Source organism: Lonchura striata, chromosome 1 (genome assembly GCF_046129695.1).
Source record: "Lonchura striata isolate bLonStr1 chromosome 1, bLonStr1.mat, whole genome shotgun sequence".
Lineage (NCBI taxonomy): Eukaryota > Metazoa > Chordata > Aves > Passeriformes > Estrildidae > Lonchura > Lonchura striata.
This window is the reverse complement of record NC_134603.1, coordinates 48,298,142-48,315,960: the sequence shown is the minus strand read 5'-3', so window position 1 is coordinate 48,315,960 and position 17,819 is coordinate 48,298,142. Positions and strand designations below refer to the sequence as shown.

Sequence of the window (17,819 nt, the reverse complement as noted above, 5' to 3'; positions counted from 1 at the left end):
TTCTGTTTTTCCTAGCAGAACTGTAAATTCATTTCCAGCTGAAGCCTGCTGAGAGACTTTTAACCACAGGAAGACTCCAAATCAAACTTAGGTGATTAGGAGCTCTTATGTCAGAAAGTTGCAAAATAATATTACATACAGATTGTCCCCATTGCATTATGTATTCTTTCTTTCTGATCACAGTCATGCTAATTCTAAGACCTAAATTAGATGCAACATGTTTCTCTTGGTGGACTTTCATGTATATCCTGATATGTATATGTGCATATTAGAGATGTAGCATTATACATTTTAAAATATATTATTGTTTGGATGATCATTGGGCTTCCTAAATGTTAATTAGACTGAGAAATAGCATTTCTAGGCCCTAAAAAGTCTTTCTAAATTGTTTGAGATTTTCTATTTTAACTTTCTCATGGTTATGGTACATGGTTCTTTATTTTTGCTAGTAGCTTGTGCATCTCAAACAGCCTGTTCTCTTTTCCCTCTTCCTCTTCTCTCTCTTGGCAGTTTTATAGATTAGTTCTTTGAAGTATAGAAAAATGTTTTCTGCTTGTAAGTGTAGAAGCCTTCCTATCATCCACCTCTCTCACATCTGCCCTATTTGGGGACATGTTCAGCAATGTGTGCTATTCCAGCAGTGGGATGGGAAAGTGGATTCCTTAGGGTTGGTGGAGTGCTGGCGTTCCTTATGTGTCCTGTCTTGGTCCTTGTTCTCTGGAGTAATGCACTGATGGATCATCCTCAGCAAGGGTCTGTTTCACGGGTGTGGAGACTTGGTGGCATCAAAAAAAAATCATTAGTGCTAAAGCAGAGGAATATCTTTGTCTCCAAGAGAATACTTTAATTTCTGGTTCAGTTTCTTGGGTACGTCTTGATGTGTAACCTCAAAAAGTTGGGAATGCATCAGGTATTTATAGATAAGTGCAACAGGAACTTTCACTTCTGTGAAAATTAGTGGCTGATGGTTCACCATTGTGGTGATGTAGGTTCTTCCAGAATTGCATTTCTTAACAAGAAGCAAGCTTAATAAAGAAGCTATGGGTTTGGGTTTTTTACTGATGCGTCATGCAGGTTTCTGTATATAAGTGCTGTAATTATTAATGTAGTTCCAGTGATGTGTCTAGTGGCCTTTTGTAGTGTGGAAGCATATTTTCAGAATGTCTGTTTATAGGCATAGCTCTGTCCTAAAGAATTATCAGGTTATTGATCTGTCTTCCAAAATAAGATGCAACCCAGAGTGTTTGGTTGCTTCCAAAATTGATTTATTGTTTCATGGACAAGTCCTTAAATCAAGTGTTGTAACATTACTGCTTTATCATACGGGAATTTTTTTTTCTTTTTCCTAAGGTGGTGTTACTGTATTTGTGGCCTTATATGATTATGAAGCTAGAACTACAGATGACCTTTCATTTAAGAAAGGTGAACGGTTCCAGATAATAAATAACACGTAAGTGTTCTCATTCACAGACCTCACTGGGTTGTTTGGAATATTTAGATCCTTAGTTCTTCTGGAAATCCATGTATCCTATTTCAGTGAAGGGTAGATTATTTTTTATTTATTTTTTAAAATACATTCAATATTCAACAAGCATAGGGTTAAAATATATAATACTGCTAATACTTACTTGAGATCAGGGTTTGGGTGCAGATGGAGAACTGTAGCAACTGCGGTAACCCCAAGGCGCTTCTTGGTTGGGTGACTTCCGCTGCCTGCCCCAGCAAGGCACAGCTACCCCCTTTAGGGGCAGCAGAGGTGGGGACAGGTACTGCTCCATCCCAGACTCTGCACCTGGAGTTACTCTCTGATTTGGAGATGAAGGCAGATGAAGATTAGACAACTCAGAAGTTTATTTACACATCTGCCATAAAGCATTTTGGTTTTGCAGCAAAAAAACAAGCCCCAAATCTTTAAAATATTAAATTCCACTAAGAGGCATTTGTGTTGCTCACAAGATGTGCGTAGGCACAGCACAAACTAGGAGATGCCCTCATAATTAAAATAACATGTTACCTAAATTTACCTGCCTTTCATACATGAGTACATTACACATGGTACACAATTATGTGTTGTTTATATGTGGAAGAGGTAATGATGTTTCATTGCAGGGAAGGAGACTGGTGGGAAGCAAGATCCATTGCTACGGGAAAGACAGGCTACATCCCAAGCAATTATGTAGCTCCTGCAGACTCCATTCAAGCAGAAGAGTAAGACACTGTATCCTGTCAATTTTACACACTTCCTACCTTGTGGTGATACTGTTTTTTGAATTCATTATATGTAACATTTAAGGATGAAGTAGGAAAATACTGTTAATGAAAGGTTAGCAGTGCTGCTTGGCTTATGTCAAAGGTGTAATTATTAGTAAGCATGAGGTGGACACACATGCAGATGTTTTCTGCATGCTTGCTACATGCAAGGCTAAATGAGAAAGAATAGGAGAATTCAGTAATGATAAAAATTGAAGGGCATGCCTTGTGTATCATATAAAGCAAAAATTTATGGGTTTTAGCTAAAGAGTTCACACACCGTCAACTACTCTAGGTTTTTATCCCTATTTTTGCTTGCCAAACCCTGAGTCAAGATCAGCTATATACTTGGTATTACCTAACCTTACATTCTAAAAGAGCATTTGTGTGTACAATTCTTGTTAATCTATTTATCTGTAATAACTTTTTGGTGGTAAGATTATTTGATATGCTAAGGACTGCTATGAATTTGGAAAATTATACTGCTTTGTGTACCACTACTTCCTACATTTATTTAGCTTAGGCATTCACATAAAATGACTGTGGAACCCATAGGTTGGAGTAGAATTTTGGGTTATCTTTGTTCCAAGGGATTATATTTGTTGTACTAGAAATATAAAATTGCACAGCTCTTGTTTCAGTATACAGGCATGATACTGCCAATCAGCAGTTCACTGATATGTGATCTGTGCACTTCTGTTAGCTACTGCACGTCTGGGAAAAGTGCCTGATTTCCAAAATGTTCCCTGAATCTCAGGCTGAGGCTTTAGCATATTGCTGCTACTGCTGCTCTCAATTGGCTCTGAGCTATTAAAAAATGATTGCATCAAAGATGCTCTGTTCTTTTAGACCCTTGAGTTTGATCTGGTTTTAAAATTATCAACTTTGTTTATTTTTTGGGATAAAACGTCAAAGATTTCTTTTTTTTTAAACCATGCAATAAAAGCTTAAGCCATTATAACTGCAGTGGTGGTAAAATGGAAATTATAGCCCTTTAAAAAAAAGCATGGTTCCTAAACACTGGCCAGGATAAAGTGGTGGGATTTGTCATAGGTTTATGTGATGACTAGAGGTGAGAGTAGAGGGTGATGAATGAGGAACTTTCTAAAAACTGTTTATTTTAAATAACCAATGCTAATTTTATGGAATATCCACACAGCATTTGGAATGCAGTTCATTTACTTTAGAGTTTGTTAGCCCTGTGCTTTGATAGAGTTTGTAGATTTTGTGTAGCGACTGCAATTAGAGATACAAGTGCAAATGCCATACAGAGCCCCAAGTTGCCAAGATTTTGTCTGTGGCCTTTTCTAAGCCTGGAGGCATTTATAGCAGAAATTGCTTTTGACAGGATCCATATTGTTTGTGTGCTTTTTTTAATGACACTATAATATAAATATTTAATTGTCTCTAAGAAAGAAAGCAATTCAACCCTACTATTATTTTATAGGTAGTGAAATAAAACAACACTTAACAATATAGTTTGTAAATTGTTGTAGTCTGGGGAAGAGGCATTTTCATGTGTAGTTATGAACTAGGATTAAAGTTTGCTTCTGTAAGATTTTAACTTACATCCAAATTGTCTCCAGTGTGTATACTCTCATATTCATTTCTAACTTAGCACATCTCCTTCAACACTCAAACTTGCAAATACAACAAAATGTAAAAATAAGTTTCAAATTCCCATGTGATTGCACAGGCCATTCTGTTCATGGCCAACAAAGTGCTCCCTCTTTATCTACATTTTTTCCCCAGAAAATATTTCACCCACAAAGCCATTGTTTTGCAGCAATTTCCAGTACTACTTTTCCCATCACTCACAAAGCCAAATTAGCTTGACAATAAGATAGTGACAGACAAAATGTTAGAAATTTACACTTTACATCACTTTGTAATTTCTGAGGCATTTAATAAAAATAAGAAATAAATCTTATTCCAAAGTCTGGGGATTCATATGAAGATGGACCTTAAAATTATCACTGGCTCAGGACAGGCTGTTCATCAGGATGGGCACGCTGTGGGAGTATGGAAGAAAAAACTCCTTATGTGAAAGAGCTGAAGGCAAGAAAAAATGCTAATCTAAAACATCTGTGTTCTTTTTGGTATCAGAATAATTCAGCAATTTGGAATGTTACTTACGGAGAAGTTAATGACCTTACCGTAGGGTAGGGTCCTAAATGATGAATAGAAAAATGTCTCAAATGTCTCTACTGAGGTAGAGAACGATGGGAGGCAACAGAAATTGAAACAGGAGAGTTTCCAGCTGAACATAAGAAACATTTTTGTCCTGAGGACAGCCAGGTGGGGGTACAGCCTGCCCAGGTTGGTGGTCAGTCCTTCAGAGTTTCTAAGCCTGAAGAGGGCTACATCCTGAACAACTAGGTGTGATATCACTGCTGACCCTGCCTGCATCAGGAGGCTGGACCAGAGAACTCCAAGGGTCCTTCCAACCAGAATGAACCTGTCATCCAATGATATTTATGTATAGTTACTTTGCATTAAATATTGTTTTCTAACATAAAGTAAAAACTTTTTAAAGAAGGGAGTTTCAGCTACTAAAGTTTTGAATGTGCTCCTAAAGTGTGTTATCTGATTCATCTTGGCCTGAAAACCTAGCCTGAGGAGGGTCGTCCTTTCACTGTTAACAGTTGATGTCCGTTGTTAAACCAGCAGAAAACCATAGTATTTGCAGATACAGGCCTCTTTACATGTGTTTTGTAAGTAACAGAAAATAGAGTCATATAGAAATAGGCCATCTTAATATTTTGTTTATATGGATATCATTGCTTTCATTGATCTGTATCTGCTTTGGGATACTTGTAGCCCAGCAAATATTTTGGAATATTAGTGGAGTCAGTGCTTGAGATTTAGAAATCTTTTGTTTATTTGAGTACCAAAGCAGAGGAAGCTTTCATTTACACATTTCCTTTTAAATTTTCTAGGTGGTATTTTGGTAAGATGGGCAGGAAGGATGCAGAAAGGCTACTTTTAAATCCTGGGAACCAGCGTGGTATTTTCTTAGTAAGAGAGAGTGAAACCACTAAAGGTATGTATGTGTCTTTGTATCTCTTCTCTCTCCCATTCCCTGCTCTCCCCAGCACCAAGGTGAACGTTTTTATGCCTGTCCCATGATACACATGAATGTGCACAACATGTACAATGACACCTGGGGAGATAGGTTAAATACCTTTTTATATTTTGGTGAAGAACCAGATGTGACTTTTTTCCTAGGTGCTTATTCCCTTTCTATACGTGACTGGGATGAGGTCAGAGGTGATAATGTAAAACACTACAAAATCAGGAAACTTGACAATGGTGGATACTATATCACAACCAGAGCACAATTTGAATCTCTACAGAAATTGGTGAAACACTACAGAGGTAAGCCCAAGTTCCAGTGTCCCAGTGTTACCCTGTGCTTACTGTGAGGAAGGAGGACTGCATCCACAGCTTATTCTTAAAATCCACAACTATAAAATTTCTTTCTGATTTCAACAAAAAGTAAATGGACTAGTTATTTTTTATCAACATTAAGTCATTACTTTTGTTATAGTCTTACCCTTGCTTAACTGTGAAGCTGTTAACTACTTTTTCTGTTTTCCAGAACATGCTGATGGGCTGTGTCATAAGCTAACAACTGTGTGTCCCACTGTGAAACCACAAACACAGGGACTAGCAAAAGATGCTTGGGAAATTCCTAGAGAATCTTTGAGGCTGGAAGTTAAGTTGGGCCAAGGATGTTTTGGTGAAGTATGGATGGGTAAGAGCTTAATGTGACACATTTTGGTTGTTCCTGTAAGAGTTTTCTTGATATTTTAAGTAAGTCGCTGTCGGGTTCTGAAAATATAGTATCGTAGAGAAATGAAGGGGGAAAAATACATAATCATGCATGTAATGGTAAAATTAATATTCAGTATAGTTCTAGTTTATTATTATTCTGTTAGCTAAGAAAACAGAAGCAAAAAAAGTTTCAGCAGAAAATCTCTTTAAGTATTACAATGGGAAATAAAACCTGATCTGTTTTTCTAGGAACATGGAATGGAACCACAAAAGTAGCAATCAAGACACTAAAACCTGGTACAATGATGCCAGAGGCTTTCCTACAGGAGGCTCAGATCATGAAGAAGCTACGACATGACAAGCTTGTTCCACTGTATGCAGTCGTTTCTGAGGAACCAATCTACATCGTCACTGAATTCATGACAAAAGGTGTGGAACAGAATAGTTAGAAATACTACATTTCAAAGGTTATTTAAGACCTCAGCAACAAATCAAATGTTTAATTAATGATACATATAAGCTAACTGGAGTATAAGTGTTAATTTTGATTAAATTAAAATGAGTGACGCTTGACCTACTTGGAAGAGTTCTGATTTAGATTATGGGCAGAGGCATGATTTTTTTGCACATCTGTGTCACCCTTGCTAATCTTCCAAGTACAAGACTGGGGGGTTTTTCTCCTTATTTTTATATTTATTTATTTTTCTCCTTTATCACATTTAAATTGAACAGTATAGCTGGGAGTATTATTATGAGAGTATGTCTGCCTGTAGACAGGTCATGCTAACAATGAAACATGTTGAGCTTGGGTCTTTTGTTGTTTCTTTCCCAGCAGTGTAATAGTAAATTTTAAAGAGGTTGAGTGTTTTTTTTCCGCAGACTCCCTCCTTTATCCCCTTGTTTTCAGTCTTTGATCCTTCTTCCTTTGCTGTATGTCATTTCCCCCTCCCCCTGCTGCTGAAAGAGAGATTTAGCGATTTAGGCAGAATGTAGACATAAACATCATAAGCATATGACTGTTAAGAAGCAGCAGATTTCTAAGTCAATTATTCAATTTTTTATAAAATGCAGACTTCTGTTCAACTCATGGAGAAATTTCACTATCCTCATAAGATACAGAAGCAAGGGATTGGCTAGTTGTGTTCAGTACTATGCTACAAATGCATGGGTTTACTTTTTTCCTGTTTGAATGAGATTTTTAAAGTATAAGATTAAAAAGGTAAAAAGGAACAGAAAATGTAAGAACTTCCTTCTGTATTTTTGTTCCTAATAACACTAGACAGCCATGCAAAATCAGTTTTCATTGTTCAGAAATCAGCTTTAGTAATGCAGTAAGGAAATAATATTTATAACTGTCTAAAGAAAAACAAAGTTCACTAGCAGAACTTGTAAAAGCAGAAGTAAAGAATTGTAATTTGTCTAAATTATGGATTCAAAATGCAGTTGGAAGTTTCTTTTTATAGCTTTCATCTGACTTCTCATATTTTGCAAAAAACCCATAGAACTCCTTTGTTCTAAGCTAGTAGAATAATGTTTTTTTCATTTCCCATTTTACAAGGAAAATAAGCAGGTACAAATTGCAAAGTATCCAACTGTTTTTTGCAGTGCAGACAGGTTACTAGAAATCAGTGTGAAATCTTTGCTCCTCTTCAGTTCTTTGATCTCATGAAACAAGGTCAGAAAAAGTCTGTGCAAATACACACAGCAAGCAGCAGCTGCAGTATGGGTCTGGCCTGCCACATTTTTACTTTCATTGTGCAGAAATACAGCAAGTTACTAAAGATATGTTGGAGAAATCTAACTCATAGAGTTACTGCTGTGAACTGCTATGAATCCACTTCAGGATTTACAGTCAAGTGATTTCTTTCTCCACCATGGCCACATTTGCAATTTTTTTACTGTAATTTGGACAAGAATGATTAGTTACAAATCTTCACCAGTTTCTTAGGAAAGAGGTCATATTCTTACCTCATGTGACATAATGCTACCTGTAGGGAAAGTGTTATGTAGACACAAAGCTTTACTGCACAAGTAAAGGTTGGAGTCTTAACAGAAGCACAGGTCCTTGGAACTGATTTCAGATACTGCTCATGTAATGTTCTGGGTATGATTGCATTATATAAATGGGAGGAAATAAGATCTCATAAAGAATGGAAGATAGTTTTCCCTGTAAGAAAGAAAAAGCAACAAAATAAAAGCAAAAATATCAAAATAATTTCTATAGTACATGATTGAGTCTGGGATAAAAATGTAAGTAAAGGTATAGAGGTTTTTTTGTTCTGTAATTACAAATCTCACAGTGGAAGAAAGTCCAGCTAGGAGGAGCACTGATACCAACAACACTGGAAAATTTCCAGTGTATTGCCAGAAACAGCAACAATAAATAGTAATAAATAATAAAACAGTCTGTTTTATTAGCATTTAGTTATTTGCATTATTGAAGTGCATTCCAAACCACTTGGCTAGAATTGCACTAATTAGTTGCCAGTGCAAAGGTAACTATGGGCATGATCACTGGGTCACATATTCTAGTAAATTATGGATTTTCAAATACAGATTTCATGAGATAAATGTGTCAATCATAATGTCTAAGAAAAAGATCTCCTTTGTGTTTTCAGGTCAAGTTAATGTTTATGCTATTTCCTCTCTTTTTGTCCCCAAAATGTGTTATGTTTTACAGGCAGCTTGCTAGACTTCCTTAAAGAAGGGGAAGGGAAATACTTAAAACTTCCACAGCTGGTCGACATGGCTGCTCAGGTACCAAAAAAACTGTGTTTTGTGCTTAGAGAAGAGGTATCACATATCAACTAAACATAAATATCAAATGCTCTGGCTGTTGTATGCTGCTCTGTGTTACACCTTCTGTTGTGGGTTTGTAATTTGTCAGAAAGGAAACAGTCTGGTTTGCAATTAGCAGATACTGCACAGCCAGACACACTAATCAGTGCCAAGCTCTTGGTTGCTATGCTGTAATTCCTACACTTGTACAATGGGAATGGAGCTGAAATAAGTGTATGCAGCTTAATGCTTGGGAGAAATGTATATAGTCATGAAAAATAACCTTTTATAACACTTTTCTTTTTGAGATTGCGGATGGCATGGCTTACATTGAAAGAATGAACTACATCCACAGGGACCTCCGGGCAGCTAACATTCTTGTAGGAGACAATCTTGTGTGTAAAATAGCAGATTTTGGTTTAGCAAGGTTAATAGAGGACAATGAGTACACTGCAAGACAAGGTAAGGCCAGTTAATTTATTTAATAAGACTAGTTGGCTTTCAATTGCTTAGAACTATTACATTTAGAACATGGCTGTGTATTCTGTGTTCATGGATAAAGATCATGCATGGAAATGTGCTTTCACAGCTCTGTTTAGGTGAGCCCCTCGCCTAAGCACAATCCTTTGTTCAAACTTATGTGGCAGTTTGTGTTTTCAAAAAGCATGTTTAATTCTTTTTGGGGGATAAAACATGCTACAGTTTGAAGAGAGATGAGATTCCAGAGTAATTGTTCATCAGTCTCACTTTTTGAAACATATACTCTCAAATGTCTTTAGTGCTTCCAGATATTGTAGCCAGTAGTTGCTGTCCTAGTTTGAGAAATATTAAAATACCTATACCACCTTGAATTTTATCAATAAAGCAAAGTATAAAAGTATTTTTAGTGCATTATTCTTTTCAAAATATTTTGAAGTGTAAGCAAACTATGGATTAGTAAGGGAAAATTGAGAATCTGTCCTTGCAATGTTTGTAGGAGCTAAATTTCCAATTAAATGGACCGCTCCAGAAGCAGCGTTGTATGGTCGGTTTACAATCAAGTCGGATGTGTGGTCATTTGGAATTTTACTGACGGAGCTGGTAACTAAGGGGAGAGTGCCATATCCAGGTAACAGGGAGATTTAATAGACTTTTCTTTGTTGTATTCTCTGCCTCTGAAGTTACCTTTTGTACTTTCTCCCTTCATTCAGAGCCCACAGTTGACAAGCAGAAACAAAAACTTAGTCACACCTCACTGGTTCCTTTGTTCACAAAGATACTTTGGTTTATTTTCAGATTAAATATTGCATATTTTAAAATGTTTTAAGATAATAGCAGTTCTAAATGTGACTGACGGTTTTCTATCTGTCTGTTCCTGATTTTTCTACTTTTTACATATTCCCAGACTATACAGGGAATCACTACACTGAACCTGCTAAACCAGTTTTTGAAACGAAACATTTTGCTGGATCTGGAATGTGTAAGGCAGTTCTAAGGGATATATAAAGCCTAATTCTTGGCCTGATTTCAAATTAAGTGGTCCTTGAGTGGAACTTAAAGCAGGGAGAAGCTAGTTTCCTCTCTGAAAGCACAGGTCCAATACAGTGGGAAAAGGAAAAGGACCAAGTGTTGAGGAATTACCAATGTACTGAAATATTTTTCAGAAAGTGTATTTAATGCAAAATGTAATAAATTCATTGACTATAAAGTGCATTTATTAAGGGTTCTGTGATAGAACCAGATGTGTTGCAGCTGCAAAAGTTCTCGAAAAACTTTGGGAAACTGTTCTTTGCATAATATCATTCAGAGCTAATATGCTTTCCTTTTAGGAATGGTGAACCGAGAAGTTCTGGAACAAGTGGAACGTGGCTATAGGATGCCTTGTCCACAAGGCTGCCCAGAATCTCTCCATGAGTTAATGAAACTGTGTTGGAAGAAGGACCCTGATGAGAGACCAACATTTGAATATATACAGTCTTTCTTGGAGGACTACTTTACTGCTACAGAACCACAGTACCAGCCTGGAGACAATTTATAAGCCAACAGTCTATATAATATGCACAAATCTGCCAAATGTAAAAGACTTGCAAAGAATTCCTGAAGTCTCTAAGGAATCACAGGAAAGAAAATCTTCGCTACTTTGCATGCTCTTAATGGCAAACTGGAATTTCATAATGCAGTTGCACAAAACCACTTTTAAAGTGTTATACTCTGATTTACCAATGACATATTTTTATTTTTTCCTCTTTCCCAACTTATTTTCAGGGTCCAAAGGAAGCTTACTGAAAATACAGGGCAGAAAAAATGAGTGTTGGTGTGAACAATAGCAGAAAAACCAATGTTTCAAATCCTTTATTCTCCTAGTATTTGCTAATCATTCTACTAATGAGGGATCTGGAATTAGTGATCTTGGGGTAAGGCCTTTTTGAAGCAGAACTTTGTGGGACCAAGCAATTCTATTCCAGTTCAGTAAAACTCCTGTGTTTAAAACTACATGTGTGTGCCCCCCATCCCCATCAAAACAAAAGGTGGTACAACTGTATTTGATTTATAGTCTCAATCTTTAAGCTTCCACATTCATGGACTTAATTAGGGTAGGCAGGTAAAAAGAGAAATTGGAACAATGAATGAGAAACTTGATCTAAATGGTAGACCTCAATAGTGAGATTAGAGAGCATATGCACTGTGTTAATATAACTGGAAAGTAGCATGAAAGATTTTTTCTTTTTTCTTTCTGCATAGCTAATTAAGAATAATGAAGGTAACTAGAAAATGAGGTAATATTTTGTAAAATTGTGTTGATAAAGTATGATGATATTTGAACTTGAAGCTATGTAATACAATCACAGGGGGGAAGCCTTTAATCTTTTAAGCTCCAGTGGAACAGCGAGCTTTTATATGGGAAGACTACCTGAACAAAGGTACAAAGTTCACCAGGAAAGCAAGACTGAAGCTGGTAAATGGCCACCTTTTAGTCCTTTTTCAGAGACAGGTTTGGTACTGTTGTATGTGGCTTGTAAGCGTTAACGAGGGTGGGTGCCACAAGTGCTATCTGTCACTAATTCAGGGATTTGATTGCACTTTTGCTTTTCTTGGCTATTAAGACACACACACAGTTGCTCTTCCCACTTTTGCCCTTCCTACAGAATTATTTAACTAAAAATAAGTGAAATAAAATGTGAAAGTTTAAAAAGTAAAGGGATAAAATATATTTAATATTGTCCAAGTCATGAAAAGTGCTGGCATTCAGCCCAGCTGACACTACATCTGGATTTATTTTCTTTGGCTACTGACATATCAAGCAATAACATCAAGTCTTTTACTCAACAAGTTGCATGAGGTTCTTGAATTTCTGATCAAGCTTATATACTTTAATTTTGAAACACTCTTACTTAGTTACTGGCTTGGAATTCATATTATCATTGTGAAGCTATCCAACAAATGAATTCAGAAAAGCTGGTAATAGAGTTCTGGTACTAAACTTAACATTCATGGGTTTACACTACATTGAATCTAACTACCAAACAGATATGTGTAGGAGCAGTGCCATCATTTTTCATTTTCCCTCATCATTGCTCATCAACTGTACATCTGTGGTTATCAAATTTTAAAAGGGCTTTCTGTAAGAAAAATAAAAACAAAACAAAAAATGCATACACAAAATACTCAAAAAACCCAAAAAAAATATTATGACATTTTAATTTTTCTAAATATTTTAAAATTAATAACACAATCATATGAGTTTATGTATTAATACAGTCATAACAAAAAATGCCAAAAATGACACTGGCATTGGTTAGGTTTTTAATTACTGAATGGAACAGTTCATTGTAATAACACTTGTATAGTAAAGGAATAAAACACTAAACTTAATGAACGTGTTCATTGTAAATGGTTGTGTATTATAAAACTTCTCCAAAAGAGTTTGTATGTTTATGAAAATTTATTTGTTTCACCTGAAAACCTTGATGTGGTTCTTACCCTAACAGAGTTTAAAATTCACATTCACACTTTTTATATAAATAGTAATAAGTTTAATTATGTAACTAAGTATTTTTATAAAGTATGGCATTGTTGAACTGTTTTGCAGAATTGGTTCAAAATAAATTTCACCTTGATTGCATCTGCTTATTTGAGGTGGGGGGGGAGAAGGTGGGAGGGGGACAAAAGCAGAATAGCCTTCACATTGAGGGGAGAAGAATGGGAATAAAACATTCCTGAGGTTCTTTTTATCCTCTGTAAATTGTACTTCCATACAGCATTGTGAGTTCATTGTGCATTATTGTTGTTAAAATAGAGACATTTTCTAGACCGGTTCACAGGTCCTTGGCAGGAATGGGTTAGAACAATTCTGCTTAGGCTTAAAACAAACCCCTGTGGTGGACAGACAGGTGGACTTGGGATTCTTGTGAGAGCAAGTCCAACTTAAACTCTCAGCTGGGAGTCGCTGTCACACTGTAAGGCAAGCACATATCCTCCCTCTTGTTTTCTCTGGGATTAGCAGCTACTGTTCACTTCTGTCTGATTTTTCAGGGAATTTTATACATTTGTTCTTGTGATAGCCAATATTTTTATCTCAGCCTCATTGAATGTTACCTGTCTCAACAACCAGTACGACTCAAAGTGCAGATCCTGGCATGTCTATGCAGTGCCACTGTAGGTCAAGGAGCTAGTACTGTTTGAGTTTCAGTAATAACTAGCATAGCACTAAAACCATTCTTCTAACAGAACCTACAAACTGCAAAGTTTATTGTATTTTTAGTATTTCATATAATGTAATTTATGTTTTACTATTTTTAATGAGAACAATCATAATTTCTGGTAATCTGTACTCCTTTCTGTTGTCCATCCAAACCTTGTGATTCCCATTCTGCATGCTAGGCCTGCAGACTGTTTCTGTCATGCATTGTTTCAAGCTGTAGTATTTTAGGAATATTTTCATAGTATTTTTGAGTAAACTTCCAAGTGTAAACATGTGTATGATCCTAATTGGATAAAGTACATTCCTACTTTAGCTTAAAGCATTATGAAAAGAACCTTATGTGTTCTTATTGTTACAACCACTGAATTGTCTTTTCACTAGACTTGTGAGTAGCCTTTATGACTGAAAAGTAGCCATGGAAATGTTTAGAGGGGTTTTTGTTGGGTTTGTTGGGTTATTTTGATTGGTCGGGTGTTTTGTTTTTTTTTTAAAGAAAGACTTTTAGAGTTTGCTGATGGGCAGAAAAAAGGGAAAATGCTGTCTTACCCACAGTCATCTACAATACTGTTTATTCTAGAACACGTTTTCTGCATCTGGAGTGAGTATAAATGAGTATAAGGAAGTAAACTTAATGAGCCCCCACTTTTGTTATTTTCAACTGTTCAATAAACTTCTCAGTTTTTGTGTTTTCTGTGGAGATACTGTAGATGATTGTATTTGTGGTAATGTACCCCCGATACGACTTTACTTAGAGCTATTCAATCACTTTGAGTTTCAAACACAGGAGCACTCAACATAAGCTAAGCAGGAGATTCAAATCCTCACACCTGGCTTAAGGAATTTAGGGCTAGATTGGAAAAACTGATCTGGGCACCAGAAGCAGGTCTGGGTGGGTAAGTGCCTCAGTCCAGAACTGCAATTCACCCAATAACTATTGCCTTGTGCAGTAGATACTTGGGCTCTGTGCAAATGTCTGAGAGTGCAGGTGCCTTCATAGACCATCTTGCTCCCACTTCAGCCTCATTGTATTACAGGAACAAAACTGCCTTTGACCTTCCAGACACTGCAGGAAAGTGTCAGTGTGGGGCTGGGAGCATCTCCCCAGATATACATCTCTGACAGACACCTTTCCAAGATAGGGTGGGAAGAGTCAGGAGATGGAAATGAGGTGGTTGTATCTATTTTCGATGTAACAGCCTGGAGTGTGAAGCCTGGGTTCTGATCAAGAATCCTGGCTAGCTGGGTGTCAGCTGTGAGAGACTGTTGTGAAGGTGTTGAGAGTTGGAAGCAGAACCCACAGAAGAATTTTGCCCTCAGCTGCAGACTTTAGCATTTCCTCAAGAACCAGATTATTTTCTTTGCACTTTTTCCTAGTGACACAGAGAGTTAGCTACAGAAACAGCAACAGCTTCCCTGCTTCTTTCTCCCTAAGCATAGGGGAGAAAAAGGGGGCGAGTAGGATAGAAGGATGGAGGCAAGTAGCTAAGGTACCACACTTCTTCACTGAGCAGAGGGAAGCAGGCTGAGGGGTGTGGCATGGCAGATGTCATATATTTTTGTCTCATATTTTGAAAAGGAGGTAAAAATGCAGTGGAACTGAAGAGCATCTGTTCCTTTGTGCACAGTGGAAATGGAGCAAGGCTAATGCCAAGTGCTGCTTCTGTTCTCTCTGGTGGCTCTGGGCAGCTCAGCCTGACTGGTTTCTAGCAGATCTGCTTCACATTAGTTGTGGAGTCCCAAGCATTGCTTTGCTCTCAGAAATTTCTAGGAAGGAACCAGCTCTTAGGAAATTAAAAAAAAAAACAAAAACAAAATACTGAGAGCCTGACCAGAGAGTTACTGGCCCCTGGATCCCAAAGAGTGTATCAGACTCTGGGAGGTAGCTTAGCGTTCCTTTCCTAGTGAATGTATGTGGATGTAGGATTTTGTGTCAGGTTTCCCTCCTCTCCATATATAGGTATGGTGTGCCTAGGAAATTTCACAAAGCTGAGACATTACCCATAGGACCCATGTTCTTCTCTGGTCCTACTGTTTGAGTTTATTTTCCTTGTTAGTTCTGTATGCAAAAGTGCTTTTTTGTAGGTAGTACATTGATACTCTTTTTTTTTAACATTCTTTAAAGTCATAGTTTTTGTCAAATTGTAACAACCACTGTTGCTGGGGTATCAAAGTATTTAATTTTTGTGTTTTTCTACAGAACATTGTCCATCTTCTCTTAGAATTTAATATACTGTAGGGAAGGAGAAATGTGTTGGCCATTGTGTTGTTTTTGTTTTGTTCTTAAAGACAGGATAGATACCCGGTTAAACTCAGCAGGGTCTAGAAACAGACTGGAAATCTAAAAGGGAAACCTGAATACAAGCAGTCTTGATGAATTAGTCATGTACCAACTGGAAAGCTGACTGCTGTGAAAGCATTCCTTTCTTTAACCAAAAACCTACTGCCAGTAGGAGCACTTCCTTTGTGCCCTGCTGCTAGGTTATTGAGTGTCTAGCTGAGGCTGCTGGTAAGTACATACTGGGAAATGGAGAAATCTGTGCATTTTACCTTTGTCCCTGAAAATCCATTCCAGGCATGTTAACGATGCACCTTTTTTTCCTGCACCTCCACAGGTGCCAGCTGCTGGATTCACCATTCATTCAGTACCCCCCCAAACACACAAATTTATTTACATTTGGGGCAGTCTTCCAGGAGCTAAATGGCTGTTGATCCTTCTCTTGGCATCAATGTTAGGCAATGCTAGGGGTGTATTTGCTGAAGTAAGGAAGGGTAAGGCAGCATTTCTGCTCTTTCAAAAACTAAATATGATAAATCACAATTCATTATGACTCCTATGATAAAAGTACCACACGTAATGAGAACATGTAATCATTTGATTTCAGCTTCATGAGAACAGTGAGGGCTTTTCCCTGCTTCTCCAGCAAGTGTAGACAATGTCACTCAGGGAGATGCTCATGGTGTGCTGTGGAAAAGGGAATGACCATGCTAAATTGCAGCCCTGTTCAGTCCTTGCCTAGGAGACCACATCAATGATTCTGTCCTTCTGGAGAGTTCCCAGGAAAAGGCAAGCGTGTTTATTCACATTCCTGAGAGTGAAAGCTGGTGACTAGATGACTTGGGTTCCTTAAATGCCTCTCTTCACCTTGCTCTCCTCTCAGTTTTAGCTGGGGTGTTTCCAACCAATCAGTTTTTATTTCTCCATTGTGGCTGTGCAGTAATAGCATGGACACATATGAGAATTCACAGGTTGGTATTTTCTCTTTTCCTAGTGGAGGGTGCCTGGAAAATGAAGCAGCTCTATAAGAGCAAGGTTAGATCTGTACCCCTTTCACTGGAGTTTTGATTTTGTTCTGTATTACCCTCTTATTTCTGGAATGACTGTCTTTCAAAGTGGCTTATGACTAACACAAATGTATATTATTTCCACTGTGCTAAAAGACTAGAAGCACAATAGAAACAATTTCCATATTTACATTTTAGTCTAGTGTTACTTGTTAAAGTGACTGCATCAAAATCTGTCCATTTAATTTTCTTTGACATCTTTATCAAAAACTGCCATTTGCAAGAAGATTTTTTTTTTCCACATGAAAGTGAACTTCAATCAATTGCTTCAGTGAGTTAAAGGTTATAATGAGCAGATTACAAGTAGGCTAAATATGAGCTCTGGCGCCACTGTCATTAGAATGGCCCCAGCCTTTTCAGACTGCTGCTAAGTATTCTGAAGAGCAAGAGTGTATACACTTAGCAATAGATATGCCTCGATTTCAATTGATCAGTAAAGTAGGAAGGAATGACCCTTTTGGCAACCTGGGGATGACAAAGAGCATTCAGGAGGGTAGTGGGGTACATGACCACTATGAAAGGTCAGGCTATCTTGTGGAAATGCTCTTGATCTATTGACAAAATAGCTTGGCTTCATTTGTTCTTTGTTCCAAGACAGACACTGTTATGCCAGGCAATAAACAGAAATCTGCTGAGAGGCAGCATGTCTCCCAGGGGTTTCCAAGGCATTTACCTTCTTGCCCAACAACCCTTATTGCCTAATACATAGCATTTCTCACACACTCTCAAACAAATGAGATCAGTGTCATTATCTCTGTCATTATCCTTTATCAAGGGGAAAAGGGGCTTTGACTCCTCCAGGGTCAAGTTGAAGACAGTGATCAAGCAGCAGCCAGAATCTAGTATTTGGTTGACTGAACATTTCCTTTCAGATGGGCAACTTTTAGCATCACCTACCAACCCTGATCCCTGGTCTTGAGCTTGGAGAAGAAAATCTGCAATTCCCCATTATTGCTCACAATGGACACCTGAGCTACTGGGAAAAAAAAAA

General features: G+C 37.4%; 1 protein-coding gene across 1 annotated transcript in view; it reads left to right on the top strand.

Annotated features, from left to right (window-relative positions):
• The window catches only part of YES1 (YES proto-oncogene 1, Src family tyrosine kinase), a 49,253-nt gene extending 36,158 nt beyond the window's left edge, over positions 1 to 13,095 (top strand). The window contains exons 3-12 of the mRNA XM_021551570.3: positions 1,351 to 1,450; positions 2,110 to 2,208; positions 5,190 to 5,293; positions 5,479 to 5,628; positions 5,852 to 6,007; positions 6,277 to 6,456; positions 8,708 to 8,784; positions 9,114 to 9,267; positions 9,782 to 9,913; positions 10,614 to 13,095. Coding sequence (XP_021407245.1) covers positions 1,351 to 1,450; positions 2,110 to 2,208; positions 5,190 to 5,293; positions 5,479 to 5,628; positions 5,852 to 6,007; positions 6,277 to 6,456; positions 8,708 to 8,784; positions 9,114 to 9,267; positions 9,782 to 9,913; positions 10,614 to 10,822 — 1,361 coding nt within the window. The 3' untranslated portion in view covers positions 10,823 to 13,095. The remainder of the gene's footprint in view (positions 1 to 1,350; positions 1,451 to 2,109; positions 2,209 to 5,189; positions 5,294 to 5,478; positions 5,629 to 5,851; positions 6,008 to 6,276; positions 6,457 to 8,707; positions 8,785 to 9,113; positions 9,268 to 9,781; positions 9,914 to 10,613) is intronic.
• The last annotated feature ends 4,724 nt before the right edge of the window (positions 13,096 to 17,819 follow it).